We start from the raw sequence: 22,230 nt of genomic DNA on the forward strand, positions 1-22,230 counted from the left end.
GAAGAGCTGTAACAACATATTCATTTAGAGAGGGAGGAGCGACAGGAGAAGAAGAGCTGTAACAACATATTCATTTAGAGAAGGAGGAGCGACAGGAGGAGAAGAGCTGTAACAACATATTCATTTAGAGAGGGAGGAGCGACAGGAGGAGAAGAGCTGTGTCAACATATTCATTTAGAGAGGGAGGAGCGACAGGAGAAGAGCTGTGTCAACATATTCATTTAGAGAGGGAGGAGCGGCAGGAGAAGAAGAGCTGTGTCAACATATTCATTTAGAGAGGGAGGAGCGACAGGAGGAGAAGAGCTGTGTCAACATATTCATTTAGAGAGGGAGGAGCGACAGGAGGAGAAGAGCTGTAACAACATATTCATTTAGAGAGGGAGGAGCGACAGGAGGAGAAGAGCTGTAACAACATATTCATTTTGAAGATCCATTACATTGTTGGAAGCATCAGGAGTATCAGTGTGCTGGAGTTTCCCCTCGATTCACCATATTCAACGATCACAATCCCTCATTAATCTAGCAGCAAGGTTAATACTGCAGTGAGTTCAACTACTGTTGCTAACTTTGTCTTTCTCTCTATTTCTCTCTCTTTCTCTCGTTCTCTTTCTGCGTGCATCAATTAATCAATCTATCAAGTTACACCAAGGGGTTAATTAAAGGTGACATTCCTAAACATTAGCTTCAGTGAGTGTTGAGTTCTTTCGATGACGCCGCTCCCTTCATGTCTGTCCCTGTTGCAACATAGAGTATGTGGCAGTCATAGGGATGGGACATTGACCGCAGCCTTGTACTGAAGGCAACAGACTGGGGCCAATCGAACAATGACACAATGAGATGAGAGGCGTCTCTGTCATCCTCAACACGTTCGTCTTAGCTTTGATGTGATGAACAAAAGATAGAAATCTGCACACTGTTGATCAACCCTGTAGTTTTATTGTGTAACGTTTCAAGTCGAAGGTCTTCGTCAGGCTCGAGTTGGATGTCACAACTTCCTCGTTGTTGATCCTCTGTTGCTGTGCTTTGGAAGAGGCAGGATGCCCACACACGCACGCACGCACACACGCACACACGCACGCACGCACGCACGCACACAGGTAAATGTCATCCCTCTTTTCTATCTTTTCAGACAGGTCATTTTCAGTCCTCTTTTCTATCTTTTCAGACAGGTTTATTTTCCAGTTGTAAGAATTGGTCAAATTATGATACTACACCTGTAGTAGCCTTTTTCACATCATCGTGCCAGCATAAACCAAACTGTGCTAACTCTGACATGTTATTTTATTTTCAGTAAAGTTCCAGCAACCACGGTGTAGGCATAACCAGGCTCGCCCAGTACAGCTTGGTTTGGCTCGGCTCGGTTACAGTCCAGTAGTGGGAAAAGCCCTGAGTGTGATTACCATATGATACTCACCAGAGGAAGTGAGAGTCAGGGACAGGAGGAAGAGGAGGAGCACAGTGAAGTGCAGCATGTTGGTCTGTGTAGGACCCCCTGGAGGTGATGATTAGAACCAAGCTGGTGATGGAACATTAGCAGGATGTTTTTCCTGCAAGGCAGACAGAGACACAGAGTGTGGAGAGGCATACTGAGTCATGGTACAACACATAATACCACTATAATGTGGCATAACAATACATATGTGTTTCTATTACTGGGAGCGTTCTGTGATATAATATAATTAGTCTTCAAAGAGACGTCATCAACTTGATTTTAATTGCCGTAAGTAAGGTCAAGAAGGTATTAAAAAACATTGGGCAGCCATCCTCATAATATACTTCTAAAGTCTAAACATAATGAGCAGTGCATTTTGACCCCTTTTTAGTAGTGCTGTGATTGTGTAGTGACCGAGCAGTCCAAACTTAAAGCAGTGACATTTCTCTAATTTAGCAGTTTAATCCACCAGACAGAGTGATGACATTCTCATTGGTCCGCCAAAACCAAACTACTGAGCATGGACATGAAGGATAAGCTTAAAGGAATATTCCAGTGCATCAAGCTGAATACGCTTGGCCTTGTTGGCATCAGGTCGAAATAGCTATTTCAGTAGACACAATAAACAGTTCAACAGGGTATGAGAACAAAACACTAGACGTCACTTGGCTGGCTCAATAGACCTGCTAGGTGCTACCTTGTCACACTGGAAGGCCAAGGATAGAAAGAAGAAGAGAGCCCAATGGGGACGAAGAGCATGAAGTTAGGTACCAACACATGAGGTATATGTAGCCTCCAATTTAGGGATGATATGAGTGAATTCATTGACTACGTTCCATACTCTAGCATTGCCCATATAATAAAACACAAGGCACAGTACAGTACTAGTACCGTTTCCATTATTCACGTCATTGGCCCTGAACAACGGTAATGACCATGTCAGCCTCCTACACACCCCAGCAGGGGGGCAGCTCCACCAACAGGTTGACAACATCATGATTGAAAGGGCGACCGTTGTCACAAGCAACAACCCTCCCTGAGCGCTGTTTTAGCTGAGTGGGCACTCAAGACACTGCCCCCCAGACCAACAACAGAGACGAACTGGAGGGGATTTCATCTACACTGCACTCGTATCAACCCATCGTCAAGGAAACACAATACGACAAGCAACAGCTGTTTCAGCAACACTCTAGAATGGTGGACCTCGGAGGCAGCGGAACAGAGGAATAGAACAGCGGAACGGCATCTTCCTGATGCTGCGTATCCCTGGAGACGTCTGCCATAGCGACAGATAGGCTCCAGGTAATGATGTTCACCACTACCCAGCAAACCAAAATTGGTTCTGGGAAAGTTCCCAGAACATTTGTAAGGTTGCGGAAAATGATCTCATAACACAAAAACTGTTGAATATACAATGTTTGCATAAAACATTTGCCTGATGTTACAAGAACGTTCCTAGAACACATTTAATATGTTCTTTAAAAGGTTTCCAGAACATTTCTTTAGGTTGTGGGAACATTGTGGGGATATGACAAGATATAGGTTCCCAGAATATTTAATATGCCCAGTCATAAAATCTGATTTTAAACCCAACCCTAACATTAACCACAGTGCTAACCCTAATGCCTAACCCTAACCTTAAATTAAGACCAGAAAACACATTTCTGTTTTCATGAAATTTTACAATATAGCCAATTTTAACTTTGCAGCTGGCCTATCTAAAGGGAAATTACTTAGTTCTACCTTCAGGACAAAACTCATGACAATTACCGTCAACCTGCTGACATGAGTTGGACGAATGGAGAGGTAACATAATAATCATCAAACACCCCCTCTATCCCTCATCTAACCCTGACCAGGACTAAATGGGATTAACGGGTCGGATATGAATCACACAGATGCAGAGGAGACAAGTGTTACCCCTAGGATTGTTTTCAGCAGCGGTGGCAAGGAGACAGCGTGGGGGGGGGGGCATTGTCAATGGGAGTGATCAAAAATGTTAGAGGGGGAGAGATAACTTCACAGATCTTCATTGTAAAGGGTTTAAACACTGTTTCCCATGCTTGTTCAATGAACCATAAACAATTAATAAACATGCACCTGTGGAACGGTCATTAAGACACTAACAGCTTACAGACGGTAGGCAATTAAGGTCACAGTTATGAAAACTTATGACACTAAAAAGAGGCCTTTCTACTGACTCTGAAAAACACCAAAAGAAAGATGCCCAGGGTCCCTGCTCATCTGCGTGAACGTGCCTTAGGCAGGCTGCAAGGAGGCATGAGGACAGTAGATGTGGCCAGGGCAATAAATTGCAATGTCCGTACTGTGAGACGCCTAAGACAGCGCTACAGGGAGAACGGATGGACAGCTGATCGTCCTTGCAGTGACAGACCACGTGTAACAACACCTGCACAGGATCGGTACATCCGAACATCACACCTGCGGGACAGGTACAGGATGGCAACAACAACTGCCCGAGTTACACCAGGAACGCACAATCCCTCCATCAGTGCTCAGACTGTCCGCAATGGGCTGAGAGAGGCTGGACTGAGGGCTTGTAGGCCTGTTGTAAGGCAGGTCCTCACCAGACATCACCGGCAACAACGTCGCCTATGGGCACAAACCCACCGTTGCTGGACCAGACAGGACTGGTAAAAAAGTATTCACTGACCCGTCACAGTTTTGTCTTATTAGGGGTGATGGTTGGATTCGCGTTTATCGTTGAAGGAATGAGCGTTACACCGAGGCCTGCACTCTGGAGCATGATCGAGGTGGAGGGTCCATCATGGTCTGGGGCGGTGTGTCACAGCATCATCGGACTGAGCTTGTTGTCATTGCAGGCAATCTCAACGCTGTGCGTTACAGGGAAGACATCCTTCTCCCTCATGTGGTATCCTTCCTGCAGGCTCATCCTGACATGACCCTCCAGCATGACAATGACACCAGCCATACTGCTCGTTCTGTGTGTGATTTCCTGCAAGACTGGAATGTCTGTGTTCTGCCACGGCCAGCGAAGAGCCCGGATCTCAATCCCATTGAGCACGTCTGGGACCTGTTGGATTGGAGGGTAAGGGCTAGGGCCAGGGACATTCCCCCCAGAAATGTCCGGGAACTTGCAGGTGCCTTGGTGGAAGAGTGGGGTAACATTTCACAGCAAGAACAGGCAAATCTGTTGCAGTCCATGAGGAGGAGATGCACTGCAGTACTTATTGCAGCTGGTGGCCACACCAGATACTGACTGTTACTTTTGATTTTGACCCCCCCTTTGTTCAGGGACACATTATTCCATTTCTGTTAGTCACATGTCTGTGGAACTTGTTCAGTTTATGTCTCAGTTGTTGAATCTTATGTTCATACAAATATTTACACATGTTAAGTTTGCTGAAAATAAACGCAGTTGACAGTGAGAAGACGTTTCCTTTTTTGCTGAGTTTAGATATATATTTTTTATATATATTATTTTTTCAAATCAAATCGTATTTTTATTTTTTGGGGAATTGGAACCATGATTTAAATGAATATACTGCACACACACACACACACACACACACACACACACACACACACACACACACACACACCCTCTCCATTGAGATGATGACATAATTTCTTTACAGCTGGAGAAATGAAACAAAGAGGGGATTTCATCTTCACTGCACTTGTATCCTAGCAACACATTTCAAAGGGAGCAGTTGTGTGTTTGCAGGGACCTTTTGTGACTGTGAATAAAAACTACGCAAACACTAATTTAAGACCGGAACACCATTGGTGGAGACCTGGGCCTGTATTCATAAAGCATATCAGAGTAGCAGTGCTGATCTAGGATCAGGTCCCCATGTCCATGTCATCTGATGGATTATGATCTGTTAGACTAAACTGATCCTACAGCCTCAGGTCATTAATTCCAGGCCCACTACAAAACATGATGATACAGTAAAAAGCTCTCAACAGCTAGTACAACAACCCAGAGACTCTCATACACTGCAAACAGCTGGGATCCTCATTTTTACAACATTATTAAGGTATGAATCATGAACGCATTTAAGAAGTGCACATACAGATATCTTAATTTGATCACGCTGTTGTCACAGAGAATTTTCCTACGCAGCAGGAAATGATAATTGTAGTGTATTTGAGGTTTAAAAAAGCTTTCAAATTTCAGACTTGATTTATCCTAACTAAAAATGTGTCAACCCCTATAAAAAATATCCCTTAGTTATAATCAATATAATCATTCACATTTCCTGTTGCTGCAGGATAAATCTCCTGCTGTGAGAAACTGGTCAAATTAAGATAGCACATCTGTAGGAGAGGATATGTAGTGCATCTTGTAGAATACAGTATATCGATCAAAAATATCTTTCACATATACAGTATCCTGTAACTATTACAGCCTCAAATACATTTCAAGATCTAAACAGACATCTAAGGGCTACCTTCTACCTTTCTCTTTCTATGAAAGGTGTCCTGGGGAATGTACTGTAGAATCAGAGAGACAGCAGAGAGACAGCAGAGGAAGAGCAGAATAACAGCAGAATAACAGCAGACATGGTAGTGAATCTAATAATCATTATTAATATGGTCTGGTCACCTCAGGCTCCTGGTTCCTCTATTGCACCAGTCTGAATGCACCTGATGAGGGAAGCTCACTTATCACACTAAATCACCAGCCAGGGACCAGGGACCAGGGACCAGGAACCAGGGACTAGTGACCAGGGACTAGTGACCAGGGACCATGAACCAGGGACTAGTGACCAGGGACCAGGAACCAGGAACTAGTGACCAGGGACTAGTGACCAGGGACTAGTGACCAGGGACCAGGAACCAGGGACTAGTGACCAGGGACTAGTGACCAGGGACTAGTGACCAGGGACCAGGAACCAGGGACTAGTGACCAGGGATCAGGAACCAGGGACTAGTGACCAGGGACTAGTGACCAGGGACTAGTGACCAGGGACTAGTGACCAGGGACTAGCAACCAGGGACCAGGAACCAGGGACTAGTGACCAGGGACTAGTGACCAGGGACCAGGAACCAGGGACTAGTGACCAGGGACTAGTGACCAGGGACTAGTGACCAGGGACCAGGAACCAGGGACTAGTGACCAGGGACTAGTGACCAGGGACTAGCGACCAGGGACCAGGAACCAGGGACTAGTGACCAGGGACTAGTGACCAGGGACCAGGAACCAGGGACTAGTGACCAGGGACTAGTGACCAGGAACCAGTGACCAGGTACTAGTGACCAGGGACCAGGAACCAGGGACTAGTGACCAGGGACCAGTGACCAGGTACTAGTGACCAGGGACCAGGAACCAGGGACTAGTGACCAGGGACTAGTGACCAGGGACTAGCGACCAGGGACCAGGAACCAGGGACTAGTGACCAGGGACTAGTGACCAGGGACCAGGAACCAGGGACTAGCGACCAGGGACCAGGAACCAGGGACTAGTGACCAGGGACCAGTGACCAGGGACCAGTGACCAGGTACTAGTGACCAGGGACCAGGAACCAGGGACTAGTGACCAGGGACTAGTGACCAGGTACTAGTGACCAGGGACCAGGAACCAGGGACTAGTGACCAGGGACTAGTGACCAGGGACTAGTGACCAGGGACTAGTGACCAGGGACCAGGAACCAGGGACTAGTGACCAGGTACTAGTGACCAGGGACTAGTGACCAGGGACTAGTGACCAGGGACTAGTGACCAGGGACAAGGGACCAGTGACCAGGAACCAGGGACCAGCGACCAGGGACCAGGGACCAGGGACAAGGGACCAGGGACAAGGGACCAGTGACCAGGGACTAGTGACCAGGTACTAGTGACCAGGGGCCAGGAACCAGGGACTAGTGACCAGGGATTAGTGACCAGGGACTAGTGACCAGGGACCAGGAACTAGTGACCAGGGACAAGGACATATACCGTGGTCATTCTGAGAACATTTCGTATCCTCTCCCAACTCTAAATGCTGTGGTAAATAAAGGCTGAAGGAGACAAATATTGATTGGACTGAATAGAAAGGAGACAAACGCTGTCAAGCTGTGCATACTAATGGCCCTGCTGCACTAAAGACATCGGGCGTCCGACATTGCCATCAGCCATTGAGGAAACGCTTTCTTTGCAATCAATGAAAGCTGCTATACTGTCCGTGTTGCGTCAAATCAAAATCAAATCAAAGTTTATTGGTCGAATACACACATTTGCAGATGTTATCACAAGTGCAGTGAAATGCTTGTGTTTCTAGCTCCAACAATGCAGTAATACCAAGCTAAATGTTTGTGTTTCTAGCTCCAACAGTGCAGTAATACCTAGCTAAATGTGCAGTAATACCTAGCTAAATGTTTGTGTTTCTAGCTCCAACAGTGCAGTAATACCTAGCTAAATGTGCAGTAATACCTAGCTAAATGTTTGTGTTTCTAGCTCCAACAGTGCAGTAATACCTAGCTAAATGTTTGTGTTTCTAGCTCCAATAGTGCAATAATACCAAGCTAAATGTTTGTGTTTCTAGCTCCAACAGTGCAGTAATACCAAGCTAAATGTTTGTGTTTCTAGCTCCAACAGTGCAGTAATACCAAGCTAAATGTTTGTGTTTCTAGCTCCAACAGTGCAGTAATACCTAGCTAAATGTTTGTGTTTCTAGCTCCAACAGTGCAGTAATACCAAGCTAAATGTTTGTGTTTCTAGCTCCAACAGTGCAGTAATACCAAGCTAAATGTTTGTGTTTCTAGCTCCAACAATGCAGTAATACCAAGCTAAATGTTTGTGTTTCTAGCTCCAACAGTGCAGTAATACCAAGCTAAATGTGTTTCTAGCTCCAACAGTGTAAAATGTTATGTTCGTCGTAAAGATTGGACCAAGGTGCAGCGTGGTAGGCGAACATTTTATTTTATTAAAATGAACACCGACAAAACAACAAAATACAAAAAAAACTAACATAAAGTTCTGCAGGCTATACAGCAGCTATACAAAATCAAGATCCCACAAACAAAGGTGGGAAAAAAGGCTGCCTAAGTATGATCCCCAATCAGAGACAACGATAGACAGCTGCCTCTGATTGAGAACCATACACAGCCAACAAAGAAATAGAAAAGATAGATTTCCCACCCTGACCTAACCAAATAGAGAATAAAAGGGATCTCTAAGGTCAGGGCATGACAAATACCTAGCTAAATGTTTGTGTTTCTAGCTCCAACAGTGCAGTAATACCTAGCTAAATGTTTGTGTTTCTAGCTCCAACAGTGCAGTAATACCAAGCTAAATGTTTGTGTTTCTAGCTCCAACAGTGCAGTAATATCTATCAATATAAATAAATTAAAAACTTCATAATTTGAAATTAAGAAGTATTAGAATGAGCAATGTCAGAGACATATATATTATATACATATAAAATATATACTACCGTTCAAAAGTTTGGGGTCACTTTAGAAATGTCTTTGTTTTTGAAAGAAAAGCACATTTTTTGTCCACTAAAATAGCATCAAATTGATCAAAAATACAGTGTAGACATCGTTAATGTTGTAAATGACTATTGTAGCTGGAAACGGCTGATTTTTTTATGGAATATCTACATAGGCGTACAGAGGCCCATTATCAGTAACCATCACTCCTGTGTTCCAATGGCACGTTGTGTTAGCTAATCCAAGTTTATCATTTTAAAAGACTAACTGATCATTAGAAAACCCTTTTGCACAGCTGAAAATCATAAAACTGGCCTTCTTTAGACTAGTTGAGTATCTGGAGCATCAGCATTTGTCGGTTCGATTACAGGCTCAAAATGGCCAGACACAAAGCACTTTCTTCTGAAACTCGTCAGTCTATTCTTGTTCTGAGAAATTAAGGCTATTCCATGTGAGAAATTGCCAAGAAACTGAAGATCTCGTACAACGTTGTGTACTTCTCCCTTCACAGAACAGCACAAACTGGCTCTAACCAGAATAGAAAGAGGAGTGAGAGGCCCCGGCAAGTATATTAGAGTGTCTAGTTTGAGAAACAGATGCCTCACAAGTCCTCAACTGGCAGCTCCATTAAATAGTACCCGCAAAACACCAGTCTCAACGTCAACAGTGAAGAGGCGACTCCAGGATGCTGGCCTTCTAGGCACAGTTCCTCTGTCCAGTGTCTGTTTTATTTTGCCCATCTTAATCTTTCCTTTTTATTGGCCAGTCTGAGATATGGCTTTTTCTTTGCAACTCTGCCTAGAAGGCCAGCATTGTTTTCCTCGAAGCAGGCAAAAAAGGTCTTAAGCTTGTCCGGGAGCGAGGCGTCGGTGTCCGTGACGTGGCTGGCTTTCCCTTTATAATCTCTGTGATTGTCTGGAGTCCCTGCCACATACGTCTCATGTCTGAGCCGTTGAACTGCGACTCCACTTTGTCCCTGTACTGTTGTTTTGCCTCTTTGCATTACGCAGGTCGTAGCTGGTCTGTTTGTACACATCCATGTTCCCAGTCACCTTGCCATGGTCTGTTTGTACACGTCCATGTTCCCAGTCACCTTGCCATGGTCTGTTCATACACATCCATGTTCCCAGTCACCTTGCCATGGTCTGTTCGTACACATCCATGTTCCCAGTCACCTTGCCATGGTCTGTTCGTACACATCCATGTTCCCAGTCACCTTGCCATGGTCTGTTTGTACACGTCCATGTTCCCAGTCACCTTGCCATGGTCTGTTTGTACACGTCCATGTTCCCAGTCACCTAGCCATGGTCTGTTTGTACACATCCATGTTCCCAGTCACCTTGCCATGGTCTGTTCGTACACATCCATGTTCCCAGTCACCTTGCCATGGTCTGTTTGTACACATCCATGTTCCCAGTCACCTTGCCATGGTCTGTTTGTACACGTCCATGTTCCCAGTCACCTTGCCATGGTCTGTTTGTACACGTCCATGTTCCCAGTCACCTTGCCATGGTCTGTTTGTACACATCCATGTTCCCAGTCACCTTGCCATGGTCTGTTTGTACACATCCATGTTCCCAGTCACCTTGCCATGGTCTGTTTGTACACATCCATGTTCCCAGTCACCTTGCCATGGTCTGTGGTCTGTTTGTACCATGGTCTGTTTGTACACATCCATGTTCCCAGTCACCTTGCCATGGTCTGTTTGTACACATCCATGTTCCCAGTCACCTTGCCATGGTCTGTTTGTACACATCCATGTTCCCAGTCACCTTGCCATGGTCTGTTTGTACACATCCATGTTCCCAGTCACCTTGCCATGGTCTGTTTGTACACATCCATGTTCCCAGTCACCTTGCCATGGTCTGTTTGTACACATCCATGTTCCCAGTCACCTTGCCATGGTCTGTTTGTACACATCCATGTTCCCAGTCACCTTGCCATGGTCTGTTCGTACACATCCATGTTCCCAGTCACCTTGCCATGGTCTGTTTGTACACATCCATGTTCCCAGTCACCTTGCCATGGTCTGTTTGTACACGTCCATGTTCCCAGTCACCTTGCCATGGTTTGTTTGTACACGTCCATGTTCCCAGTCACCTTGCCATGGTCTGTTTGTACACATCCATGTTCCCAGTCACCTTGCCATGGTCTGTTTGTACACGTCCATGTTCCCAGTCACCTTGCCATGGTCTGTTTGTACACGTCCATGTTCCCAGTCACCTTGCCATGGTCTGTTTGTACACATCCATGTTCCCAGTCACCTTGCCATGGTCTGTTTGTACACATCCATGTTCCCAGTCACCTTGCCATGGTCTGTTTGTACACATCCATGTTCCCAGTCACCTTGCCATGGTCTGTGGTCTGTTTGTACCATGGTCTGTTTGTACACATCCATGTTCCCAGTCACCTTGCCATGGTCTGTTTGTACACATCCATGTTCCCAGTCACCTTGACATGGTCTGTTTGTACACATCCATGTTCCCAGTCACCTTGCCATGGTCTGTTTGTACACATCCATGTTCCCAGTCACCTTGCCATGGTCTGTGGTCTGTTTGTACCATGGTCTGTTTGTACACATCCATGTTCCCAGTCACCTTGCCATGGTCTGTTTGTACACATCCATGTTCCCAGTCACCTTGCCATGGTCTGTTTGTACACATCCATGTTCCCAGTCACCTTGCCATGGTCTGTTTGTACACATCCATGTTCCCAGTCACCTTGCCATGGTCTGTTTGTACACATCCATGTTCCCAGTCACCTTGGCGTTGACACGATGCTGATGACGTGTGTGACGTAGCTGACTTGGGGGTCTCATTAACCAGTAGTCTGATTTTGATCTGATAGGGCTGTCTCTCTTTCCCCACTGTGTTTACCACCTGCCAACAGTGTTTAAATGCTGAGTCAGTGCTATTCAACTATCCACTAGCAGTGTAAAACATGTGTAAAAATATGTAGAGAAAGACCATGGCGAGACCCAGACAATTAAAAAAGCCTTGAGACTGGACTGGAGTATTACAAGACTGCAGTTCAGCACCTGCCAACAGTGTTTTAATGCTGAATCACTGTTATTCCTCAACCCACTAGCAGTGTCACCTATCATAGCCTTCCCCTATGAATTATTTATCAAAGATAATTGACTTGTAAATATAGAATGGCCAACAGACGCTAAAAATGTGGCCTCCTTACACTACATCTCCCCAATGAATCCTCGATAGAGGCTTTATATTTATTTTCTGGTTTCCACTGCTTCCATCTCTTTACATACACCATCCTGTAGCACAGGGAAGCATCTCCCAATAGACCCACTGACTGGTGGATTCTATTAAAAGAGTAGAGGAGGTACAGACATAGCCCATCCAACCCTATTAGACGGGAGATAGAACAGCACAGAGCACAGTACCTGCAGATAGAGCCCCACCCTGGCCTACAGGGTCTGCTGAAAACCCTTGTTGCTCTGACAACAGGGTCTATTTGTTGGATGAGGAAATAGATGCCGTGCCCATTTGGTTCTCTGTAAAAGCTGATTCTGTTGCTAACGTTTTGCTACGCTATGCCCCAATGAAGACGACCGAGAATTAGCAGATCAATTCTAGCTACCTGCAATCCTACTTACCACTTATAAAAATGACTAGCCAATCTCTTAAGCAGAAGACTGTCAGCGGATAGAGAAGACAAAGACCCATAATGCTAGAGTAATAACCCTATCATTTCAACCCGTCAAGACAATCAACTGGATTGATTATTGATTTGATTGGGACGTTCATGGCAATAACTGTTTTGCTTTGTCCTCTGTGTAGGTCTTGCTTATGGTACGGCCCGGTACACGTACTAGTGACTAGACTACTGCAAAGAATGCCCCACACAGCAGGCATAGTGTTGGGATGTAATCCTATCGTAGACTGGCCCAGTCATGTTCCCTTCTCTGTGCCGCTCACTCTCTCTAGTCTCCACTACTTGTCACACTAATGTAATGTAAGCTGCTTATCCTGCTCTTCCAGTCAACATAATGCCTTTAGGGTCACAAAGGCTTCGCACACCAGCTGACCAATAAATCAATAACGCCAGCGCAGTCATTCATTCAATTCATGACATGCATTTAAGCTTCAGGCTGGTCTAGGCTATGCATTAATCACATAGGCCTATTCATGCTCTGCAGTCATCACTTACAGAAGCTCTGCCCTGATACATGGCTGTAGACTGCTCTGTTAGGAAGCATCAAGACTGCCAGTTTATTACGTGGACTCCACTACAGTCTTGTCTCAGGGCAACACTAAGCTATGCTATTTACAAATAGATTGAGAAGGTCAGATACTGTATCTATCAGTGAAAATATGATTTTTTAATTATTTTTTATTTAACCTTTATTTTATCAGGGAGTCATACTTGAAGTGTATAATATCATGTTAGTGTATTTACAATAGTTTATATTCCATTAAAGTATTTTCAGTAAACTGGAATCTGAGCTACTGGCATGTGATAACATGTTTCTTTTTGTAGGCCTGTGAAGCTTTTTCACCGGTACGGTCAATTCACAGTCCATCTCCATTATAGTGTACTAACTGTCACATCACCATGGAGACACAGTTCTTTATTCACTTGACCTTTCTCTTTTCATAATGCTCCCATTGTTTCTAACTGTCCCCTCTCACACACAGCTTCAGAACCATGACTATGAAATGTTGAAATGTCGGCCAGGGGGTAACTGGCTGGGGATAAATGGCTGGGGGTAAATAACTGGGGGTAAATGGTGGGGGGTAACTGGCTGGGGATAAATGACAGGGGGTAACTGGCTGGGGATAAACGACAGGGGGTAAATAACTGGGGGCAAATGGCTGGGGGTAAATGGCTGGGGGTAAATGGCAGGGGGTAAATGGCAGGGGGTAAATGGCAGGGGGTAAATGGCTGGGGGTAAATGGCTGGGGGTAAATGGCAGGGGGTAAATGGCAGGGGGTAAATGGGAGGGGGTAAATGGCTGGGGGTAAATGGCTGTGAGGTACATTTTTCCAAAGGAGTAATCACTGATAACTGGGATAACCTTTCAATCAAATAGTCACAAACACACACACACACACACACATTACTCTCTGTACTGTTTACTACCCAAACATGCCACATCAGACACTCGTGTGTATCTAGCCATGGAGTCGAGGTATGGAAAGACTGTCATGATCAATGGGCTTCTGGTCAAAGGTCAAAGAAGGACTGAACCCCTGAAAGCAAGAAGATCACACCGTCCTATTACAATATGACACATCTGGTCTGAGAAGACAGCAGCTCGTCTCCATAGGATAACAGGCACAGTGACAAGCATCAGACCATATACACAATACACATCTCAACCCCCACTCACTGACTAACTAGTATCTGTAGGCTTCTGCAACACAAGTCACATCAACAGCATGATTGGTCCTTCAAGACAGCTAAACTGTAAGTGCTTACTCCCCGACCAAGATCAGGAAGAGTATGTTAAAGACTAAGCAAAGAAAAGTTACAAAAATGTAGTCTAATGCATGTATAGAATAGAATAGCATAGAATGCAAAAGAAAATCATTTTCCAAGAGGGAACATCAGTGTGCTGTGAAAACAAAGCAAATTACCAGACTAATGAATCCTACAGAGGCGTCAATACCATTTATTCTACATTAGCCAGCTAGCCCTATGAGACAAACAATAAAACAGATTAATCTAAGTCAAGGCTTCCAAGTACCTAGCCACATTCATCACATTATTGGATTAAAGGAAATGAATCCAAAATTAGGCCACAGATTCCCTTAGCCTAAACCACAGAGAAAGAAAAAACACTTGAACATAACCCAGAAGGGAGTGTGCTCAGCCCCCTCCTGTACTCACTGTTCACCCATGACTGCATGGCCATGCACGCCTCCAACTCAATCATCAAGTTTGCAGACGACACAACAGTAGTAGGCTTAATCACCAACAACGACGAGACATGAGGTGAGGTGAGGGCACTCATTCATCACATGAATGTGGTGTCAGGAAAACAGCCTCTCACTCAACGTCAACAAAACAAAACAAAGGAGATGATCGTGGACTTCAGGAAACAGCAGAGGGAGTACCCCCTTATCCACATCGATGGGACAGCAGTGAAGAAGGTGGAAAGTTTTACGTTCCTTGGTGTACACATCACAGACTGAAATGGTTCACCCACACAGACAGTTTGGTGAAGAAGGCGCAACAGCGCCTCTTCAACCTCAGGAAGCTGAAGAAAGTTGGCTTGGCACCTGAAACCCTCACAAACTTTTACAGATGCACAACTGAGAGCATCCTGTCGGACTGTATAACCGCCTGGTACGGCAACTGCACCGCCCACAACCGCAGGGCTCTCCAGAGGGTAGTGCGGTCTGCCCAAAGCATCACCGGGGGCAAACTACCTGCCCTCCAGGACACCTACACCACCCGATGTCACAGGAAGGCCAAAAAGATCAAGAACAACAACCACCCGAGCCACTGCCTGTTCGTCCGCTATCATCCAGAAGGCGAGGTCAGTACAGGTGCATCAAAGCTGGGACCGAGAGACTGAAAAACAGCTTCTATCTTAAGGCCATCAGACTGTTAAATAGCCATCACTAGCACATTAGAGGCTGCTGCCTATATATATAGACTTGAAATCACTGGTCACTTTAATAATATTTAATATTTTGCATTACTCATCTCATATGTATATAATGTATTCTATACTATTCTACTGTATCTTAGTCTATGCTGCTCTGACATTGCTCGTCCAAATATTTATATATTCTTAATTCCATTCCTTTACTTAGATGTGAGTGTATTGTGTGTATTGTTGTGAAATTGTTAGGTATTACTGCACTGTCGGAGCTAGAAGCACAAGCATTTCGCTACACCCGCAATAACATCTGCTAACCATGTGTATGTGACCAATAACATTTGATTTGATTTTGATTTGATAAAATGAGCCACAAACCATAGAGATGAATTGTATTTTGTCTTTCAGAGGGCTTACATTCATTGGTGCAATGAATATCCATAACCACAACCTGCCATATCATATATTATTGATGATTCATTGGCTGACATTGAACATAACAAGATAGAAAATAGAGCAGAACACTGTGTGTTGCTACTGCTGCTGCCTGCTCCTGCTGGTGCCTGCTACTGCCTGCTACTGCTGCTGCTGCCTGCTACTGCTGCTGCCTACTACTCATGCTGCCTGCTACTGCTGCTGCCTGCTACTGCTGCTGCTACTGTTGCTGGCTGCTACTGTTGCTGCCTGCTACTGCTGCTGCTGCCTCCTGCTACTGCTGCTGCCACTGACTGCTACTGCTACTGCAACTGCTGCTGCCTGCTACTGCTGCTGCTGCCTGCTACTGCTGCTGCTGCTGCCTGCTCCTGCTGCTACTGCCTGCTACTACTGCTGCTGCCTGCTCCTGCTGCTGCCTGCTACTACTGCTGCTGCCTGCTACTGCTGCTGCCTGCTGCTGCTGCTGCCTGCTGCTGCCTGCTACTGCTGCCTCCTGCTACTGCTGCTGCCTGCTACTGCTGCTGCCTGCTACTGCTGCTGCTGCTGCCTGCTACTGCTGCTGCAGAGGCGGAGGAGAGGAGCACTCAGTCAGAGAGGCGGAGGAGAGGAGCGCTCAGTCAGAGAGGCGGAGGAGAGGAGCGCTCAGTCAGAGAGGCAGAAGAGAGGAGCGCTCAGTCAGAGAGGCGGAGGAGAGGAGCACTCAGTCAGAGAGGTGGAGGAGAGGAGCGCTCAGTCAGAGAGGCGGAGGAGAGGAGCGCTCAGTCAGAGAGGCGGAGGAGAGGAGCGCTCAGTCAGAGAGGCGGAGGAGAGGAGCGCTCAGTCAGAGAGGCGGAGGAGAGGAGCACTCAGTCAGAGAGGCGGAGGAGAGGAGCACTCAGTCAGAGAGGCAGAGGAGAGGAGCGCTCAGTCAGAGAGGCGGAGGAGAGGAGCGCTCAGTCAGAAAGGCAGAGGAGAGGAGCAGGCCAGGAGCGATGCCAATACCCTGCCATTGAAGACGCCTCCCCGCAACAGAGTTGCATTGCCGAGAGATCGGCGACACACACGCACACACACACAGCGGACAGGGGAAAGTCTAATCTCTTAAACCCCCACTCCTGTCTCATAGACTCTTAGACAGACATACACTCAAACATGAACAACAGTGCACACACACACACACACTCTATCTCTATTGTCATACCCCTGGCTGAGGGCCAGACATTGATGCCTCAAGTGCAGAAACACCTTCTGAATGAATCCCGTTTCCTCTTCCTCTTTCTCATTATCATCATCATCATCATCATCATCATCATCATCACCACCACCATCATCATCGCCACCATCATCACCACCATCACCATCATCACCACCATCATCATCATCACCATCATCAATCAAATGTATTTCAATCAATCAAATGTATTTTTAAAGCCCTTCTTACATCAGCTGATGTCACAAAGTGCTGCAGAGAAACCCAGCCTAAAACCCCAAACAGTAAGCAATGCAGGTGTAGAAGCACAGTGGCTAGGAAAAACTCCCTAGAAAGGCCAGAACCTAGGAAGAAACCTAGAGAGGAACCAGGCTATGAGGGGTGGCCAGTCCTCTTCTGGTTGTACAGGGTGGAGATTATAACAGAACATGGCCAAGATGTTCAAATGTTCATAGATGACCAGCAGGGTCAAATAATCATCGTCATCATCACCATCATCGTCACCATCACCATCATCATGCTCGCTGTGACACAAGCCCATGAGGACATGTTTTGACTGAAGATGATATTTGACTATAAGTCCAAGAGTATAAAGGTCTGGAGAATGAAAAACATGAGCAAGAGAACAAGCCACAGCAACTTGTAAACATCCTTCAAGCATTAAATGTGAGGGGACAGAATGTGAAAGACAATGTAATTAATATGGGTATCTCACTAAACCACTGCCATTAAGCATTACTCCCTGGGTTGTTCTAATTCGATACCTCCTCTAGATAGGTAGTCTGTCAAACACATTCAGTGGTGCCATATTTTCACTCACTCACACACTCACACACAGTGGAAAAGTATTCCCTTCATCCCAGATCAGTTATCTGTCTGGAGAGTGTTGCCCTGATTTGAAGGTCATATTCTGAGTTGCTCTCTCAAGTCTCAGTGACATGATACTTAAGGGGAAAGGAAAAGCAGAAGCATTAAATGGAGAAAAAATACTTCATTGAAATAGAATAGAAGATGTTGCAGTCCGGAATCCCAAGCTAAATAGACGCTTTGCTTTCCATTGGGGATATAATCCAGTCACCATTTATGATAAAAATGCTGAGCAAGAGCTGTAAAGATTTGCGAGAGAATAGTTTAGTAGATAATGGGTAGGGTGTGACGATACGCAGTATCTTCTGGAAGTGCACAATGGAGGTATGCTTGTCAGGGAACTCCCCGCTTAGCTTACTCCACGAGACCTCTGGAGTGGGACTGGATAGGGAATAGAGGAAGAAAAAAGAGAGATAGAGTTTTTATAAAACCTTTATTTTATACTCAAGTATTAACACAAATATTGGCACACTGCCTTTTCAGAAATTACACAACAAATGTGTCATTCTTAAATAAACATAAAAGTAACAAATCAATAAAATAAAACATTATTTACATTCAACTAATTTCATCAACAAAAAATGATTTCCCCTCCTCCACAAAACATTCCGCTCCTTCATCAGTTAACTTCTCCTCAAACAATGGGAGGTCTTTTACAGCCGAGAAGAACTGAAAATACACTTTTATTCTCGCTTTAACTAATCCTTTAAAAACACATTTTACATCCTGCCCATATCTCTTGTCTATTATTTTTCCTACTCAGAAAAATCGAAAAATTGACATCCTAGCTTGTCCTAAAATAAAATGTAACAGTTGACATTTTCTTTTCTGCTGCTTACTGTATTGAAACCCCAAAATAAAAACAGTGTTATTGAAAATCTCCCCTACAGCTGTAAACAAAAACTTGAATATTTCAAAAAGAGGCTTTATCCTCTCACACTCCATAAAACAGTGAAAAATAGTTTATCTTATGTTACAAAAATGACATCCATCTCCAACATCTGAATTAATAACAGATACAAAAGCATTAACTGCAATGATGCCATGCAAAACCCTCCACTGCATATCACCAGTACCCTTTTGTACCGGTGGCTTGTACAGTGCTCTCCATGCTGGCTTTACCTTGTCATCAAGGCCCAGTTTTACCCTCCAAGTAGTATATTTTCTATTTATCTTTATTTAAAACCTTGACAAATCCCCTATATAACTCCTTCCCATTCACCTCATCCAAACCCACCTCTTCCAACCCTCTCAAATCCAGTAATAAAGCCTTTCTGTCTTACTGAGATAATGGGTGTAATCCCTAGTCTGGGAAATGGGGCGTCTTCATCTTGTCCATTTTTCTTGTAACTCTTGAGCATAATCCACTCTTCTGTTGACAGAGCCTTCCTGAAACTTCCCAGCAGTTGTCCGACAATCCTTTCCGACCTCACCCTCAAATGTTCAGCCACCCGTCCTCCATCCATTAATGTGGGCCCAGCCATGTCCGTTAACTTCCTTAGGGTGATGATTTTGCCCTTCAGCAGCGTCTTGGAGAAATGTGGAACAGCTTCAGTTGTACAGTCCAGTCTTGCCCCATACACCAGAGGTTCCTCCAGCAGCCAATGCACTGACTCAGCCTTAGTGTGTCTGGACACTTTCATTATACTCCAAACCCTAAGAAGGCCTCTGTAAAACAGAGGTACTCCATCCTTAGAAATCTGGCTACTATCAACCAAAAGTAAAGCCTTATTTAACTCTAATCCCCCTACCAGCTGTAATACCAGGCCTGCCACCACTCTCCACACCACATTTTTCGGTCCATAAAGCAAGCTTTGAATAACCTGAAACTGGAAAGCAGCAGCCCTACTAGTCAGACGTACAAGACCTTGTCCCCCTTCCTCTTTTGACAAATACAAAACACTTTGTGGAACCCAATGATATTTATCCCAAAAACAATCTACAATAATTGCATGTATCTTGGCCAGAAGGCCAGACGGTGGCTCTAAACATAACAACCGATGCCACAGTGCAGAAGAAACCACATTGTTAACAATAATAGTGGACCCCTATATGACATTCTAGATAACCACCACCACCATCTCCTCATGCTCCTTCCACCATTTCAACCACATTGTTAACAATAATAGTGTGTCCCCTATATGACATTCTACATAACCACCACCACCATCTCCTCATGCTCCTTCCACCATTTCAACCACATTGTTAACAATAATAGTGTGTCCCCTATATGACATTCTAGATAACCACCACCACCATCTCCTCATCCTCCTTCCACCATTTCAACCACCCCATTCCAATGTTTTTCCATTGTCTCCTCATCCCCTAGCTACACTCGAAGAAACTTAAAACCTCTCTTACACCATTCCAGCCCCCCTGGCCAAGCCATGATCCCTCCAGACCATTTCCCAATCTGTAAAGCACAACTTTTTTCCCAATTTACCGTTGCAGAGGATATTCCCTTAAACAGATCAACCATGAGACTCAAACTATCCACCTCCACTTGATTTTTCACTACATCATCTGCATAAGCTGAGAGACCAATAGGAGGAATATCCTCTGAAAGGTACACCCCTTCAATGCAACTTCTAATGTTATTTAGTAGTGGCTCTATGGCGATGGCATACAACGTTACAGACAACGAACACCCATGTCTAATTCCTCTACACACTTTAAAAGGAGCACTCAAGCCACCGTTAACTTTCAATACACTTTCAATGTCACCATATATCACTGTGATCATGGCAATAAAATCAAAGCTGAAACCAAAAGCCTCCAAAGTGTGCCATCGGTATTGATGTTCAACTCGTTCAAATGCCTTTTCCTGATCAATTGAAATTAGACCAGCATCCAACCCAATAGCCCTAGAGACGTCCAGAACATCCAGAATCAGGGAAATGTTATCCCCTATCTGCCTGCCGGGAACACAGTAGGACTAGTCCATGTGTATGATTTGCCCCATCACCTCCCTCAGCCTGGTGGACAAAGCTTTTGACAGGATCTTATAATCAGTGCACAATAAAGCCACCGGCCTCCAGTACTTCACCTCCATAGGGTCACCCTTTTTGGCAGTAGGGTGAGGACAGCCCTTCTGCAGCTTATTGGTAGTAACCCTCCGGTTAAACTATCATTAACTACTGCTAGCCAATCCTCTCCCAACATAGCCCAAAAAGACTTAAAAAAGTCAACGGGAAGCCCATCAATACCCAGTGCCTTTCCATTTTCCATGCCTTTTAATGCAGTGTAAAGCTCCTGCAAATACAATGGTTGCTCTAGCTCAACCTGAGCTTCTGCAGCCACCTGTGGGAGCCCACCAAGGAACTGCTGTGTCACTGTTATATCCTCTTTATACTCACACTTGTAGAGCTCAGCATAGAACTCTACTGTCCTCTTTCTAATTCCACTTGTAGAGCTCAGCATAGAACTCTACTGTCCTCTTTCTAATTCCACTTGTAGAGCTCAGCATAGAACTCTACTGTCCTCTTTCTAATTCCACTTGTAGAGCTCAGCATAGAACTCTACTGTCCTCTTTATAATTCCACTTGTAGAGCTCAGCATAGAACTCTACTGTCCTCTTTCTAATTCCACTTGTAGAGCACAGCATAGAACTCTACAGTCCTCTTTCTAATTCCACTTGTAGAGCTCAGCATAGAACTCTACTGTCCTCTTTCTAATTCCACTTGTAGAGCTCAGCATAGAACTCTACTGTCCTCTTTCTAATTCCACTTGTAGAGCTCAGCATAGAACTCTACTGTCCTCTTTCTAATTCCACTTGTAGAGCTCAGCATAGAACTCTACTGTCCTCTTTCTAATTCCACTTGTAGAGCTCAGCATAGAACTCTACTGTCCTCTTTATAATTCCACTTGTAGAGCTCAGCATAGAACTCTACTGTCCTCTTTCTAATTCCAATTGTAGAGCACAGCATAGAACTCTACTGTCCTCTTTCTAATTCCACTTGTAGAGCTCAGCATAGAACTTTACTGTCCTCTTTCTAATTCCACTTGTAGAGCACAGCATAGAACTCTACTGTCCTCTTTATAATTTCACTTGTAGAGCTCAGCATAGAACTCTACTGTCCTCTTTCTAATTCCACTTGTAGAGCTCAGCATAGAACTCTACTGTCCTCTTTCTAATTTCACTTGTAGAGCTCAGCATAGAACTCTACTGTCCTCTTTCTAATTCCACTTGTAGAGCTCAGCATAGAACTCTACTGTCCTCTTTCTAATTCCACTTGTAGAGCTCAGCATAGAACTCTACTGTCCTCTTTCTAATTTCACTTGTAGAGCTCAGCATAGAACTCTACTGCCCTCTTTCTAATTTCACTTGTAGAGCACA

The 22,230-nt window shown here is 44.9% G+C and overlaps 1 protein-coding gene across 3 annotated transcripts in view; it reads right to left on the reverse strand.

Annotated features, from left to right (window-relative positions):
- The window catches only part of LOC115197612 (contactin-1a), a 139,354-nt gene that overhangs the window by 72,016 nt on the left and 45,108 nt on the right, over positions 1–22,230 (reverse strand). For 2 of the 3 annotated variants that reach the window (XM_029759297.1, XM_029759298.1), the window contains exon 2: positions 1,415–1,547. In XM_029759297.1, the coding sequence (XP_029615157.1) occupies positions 1,415–1,472 (58 nt within the window). In that variant the 5' untranslated portion in view covers positions 1,473–1,547. Of the gene's footprint in view, positions 1–1,414; positions 1,548–18,017; positions 18,231–22,230 lie in introns of those variants that run through there. The other variant, XM_029759299.1, reaches the window with a different exon arrangement.

Source organism: Salmo trutta, chromosome 7 (genome assembly GCF_901001165.1).
Source record: "Salmo trutta chromosome 7, fSalTru1.1, whole genome shotgun sequence".
NCBI lineage: Eukaryota > Metazoa > Chordata > Actinopteri > Salmoniformes > Salmonidae > Salmo > Salmo trutta.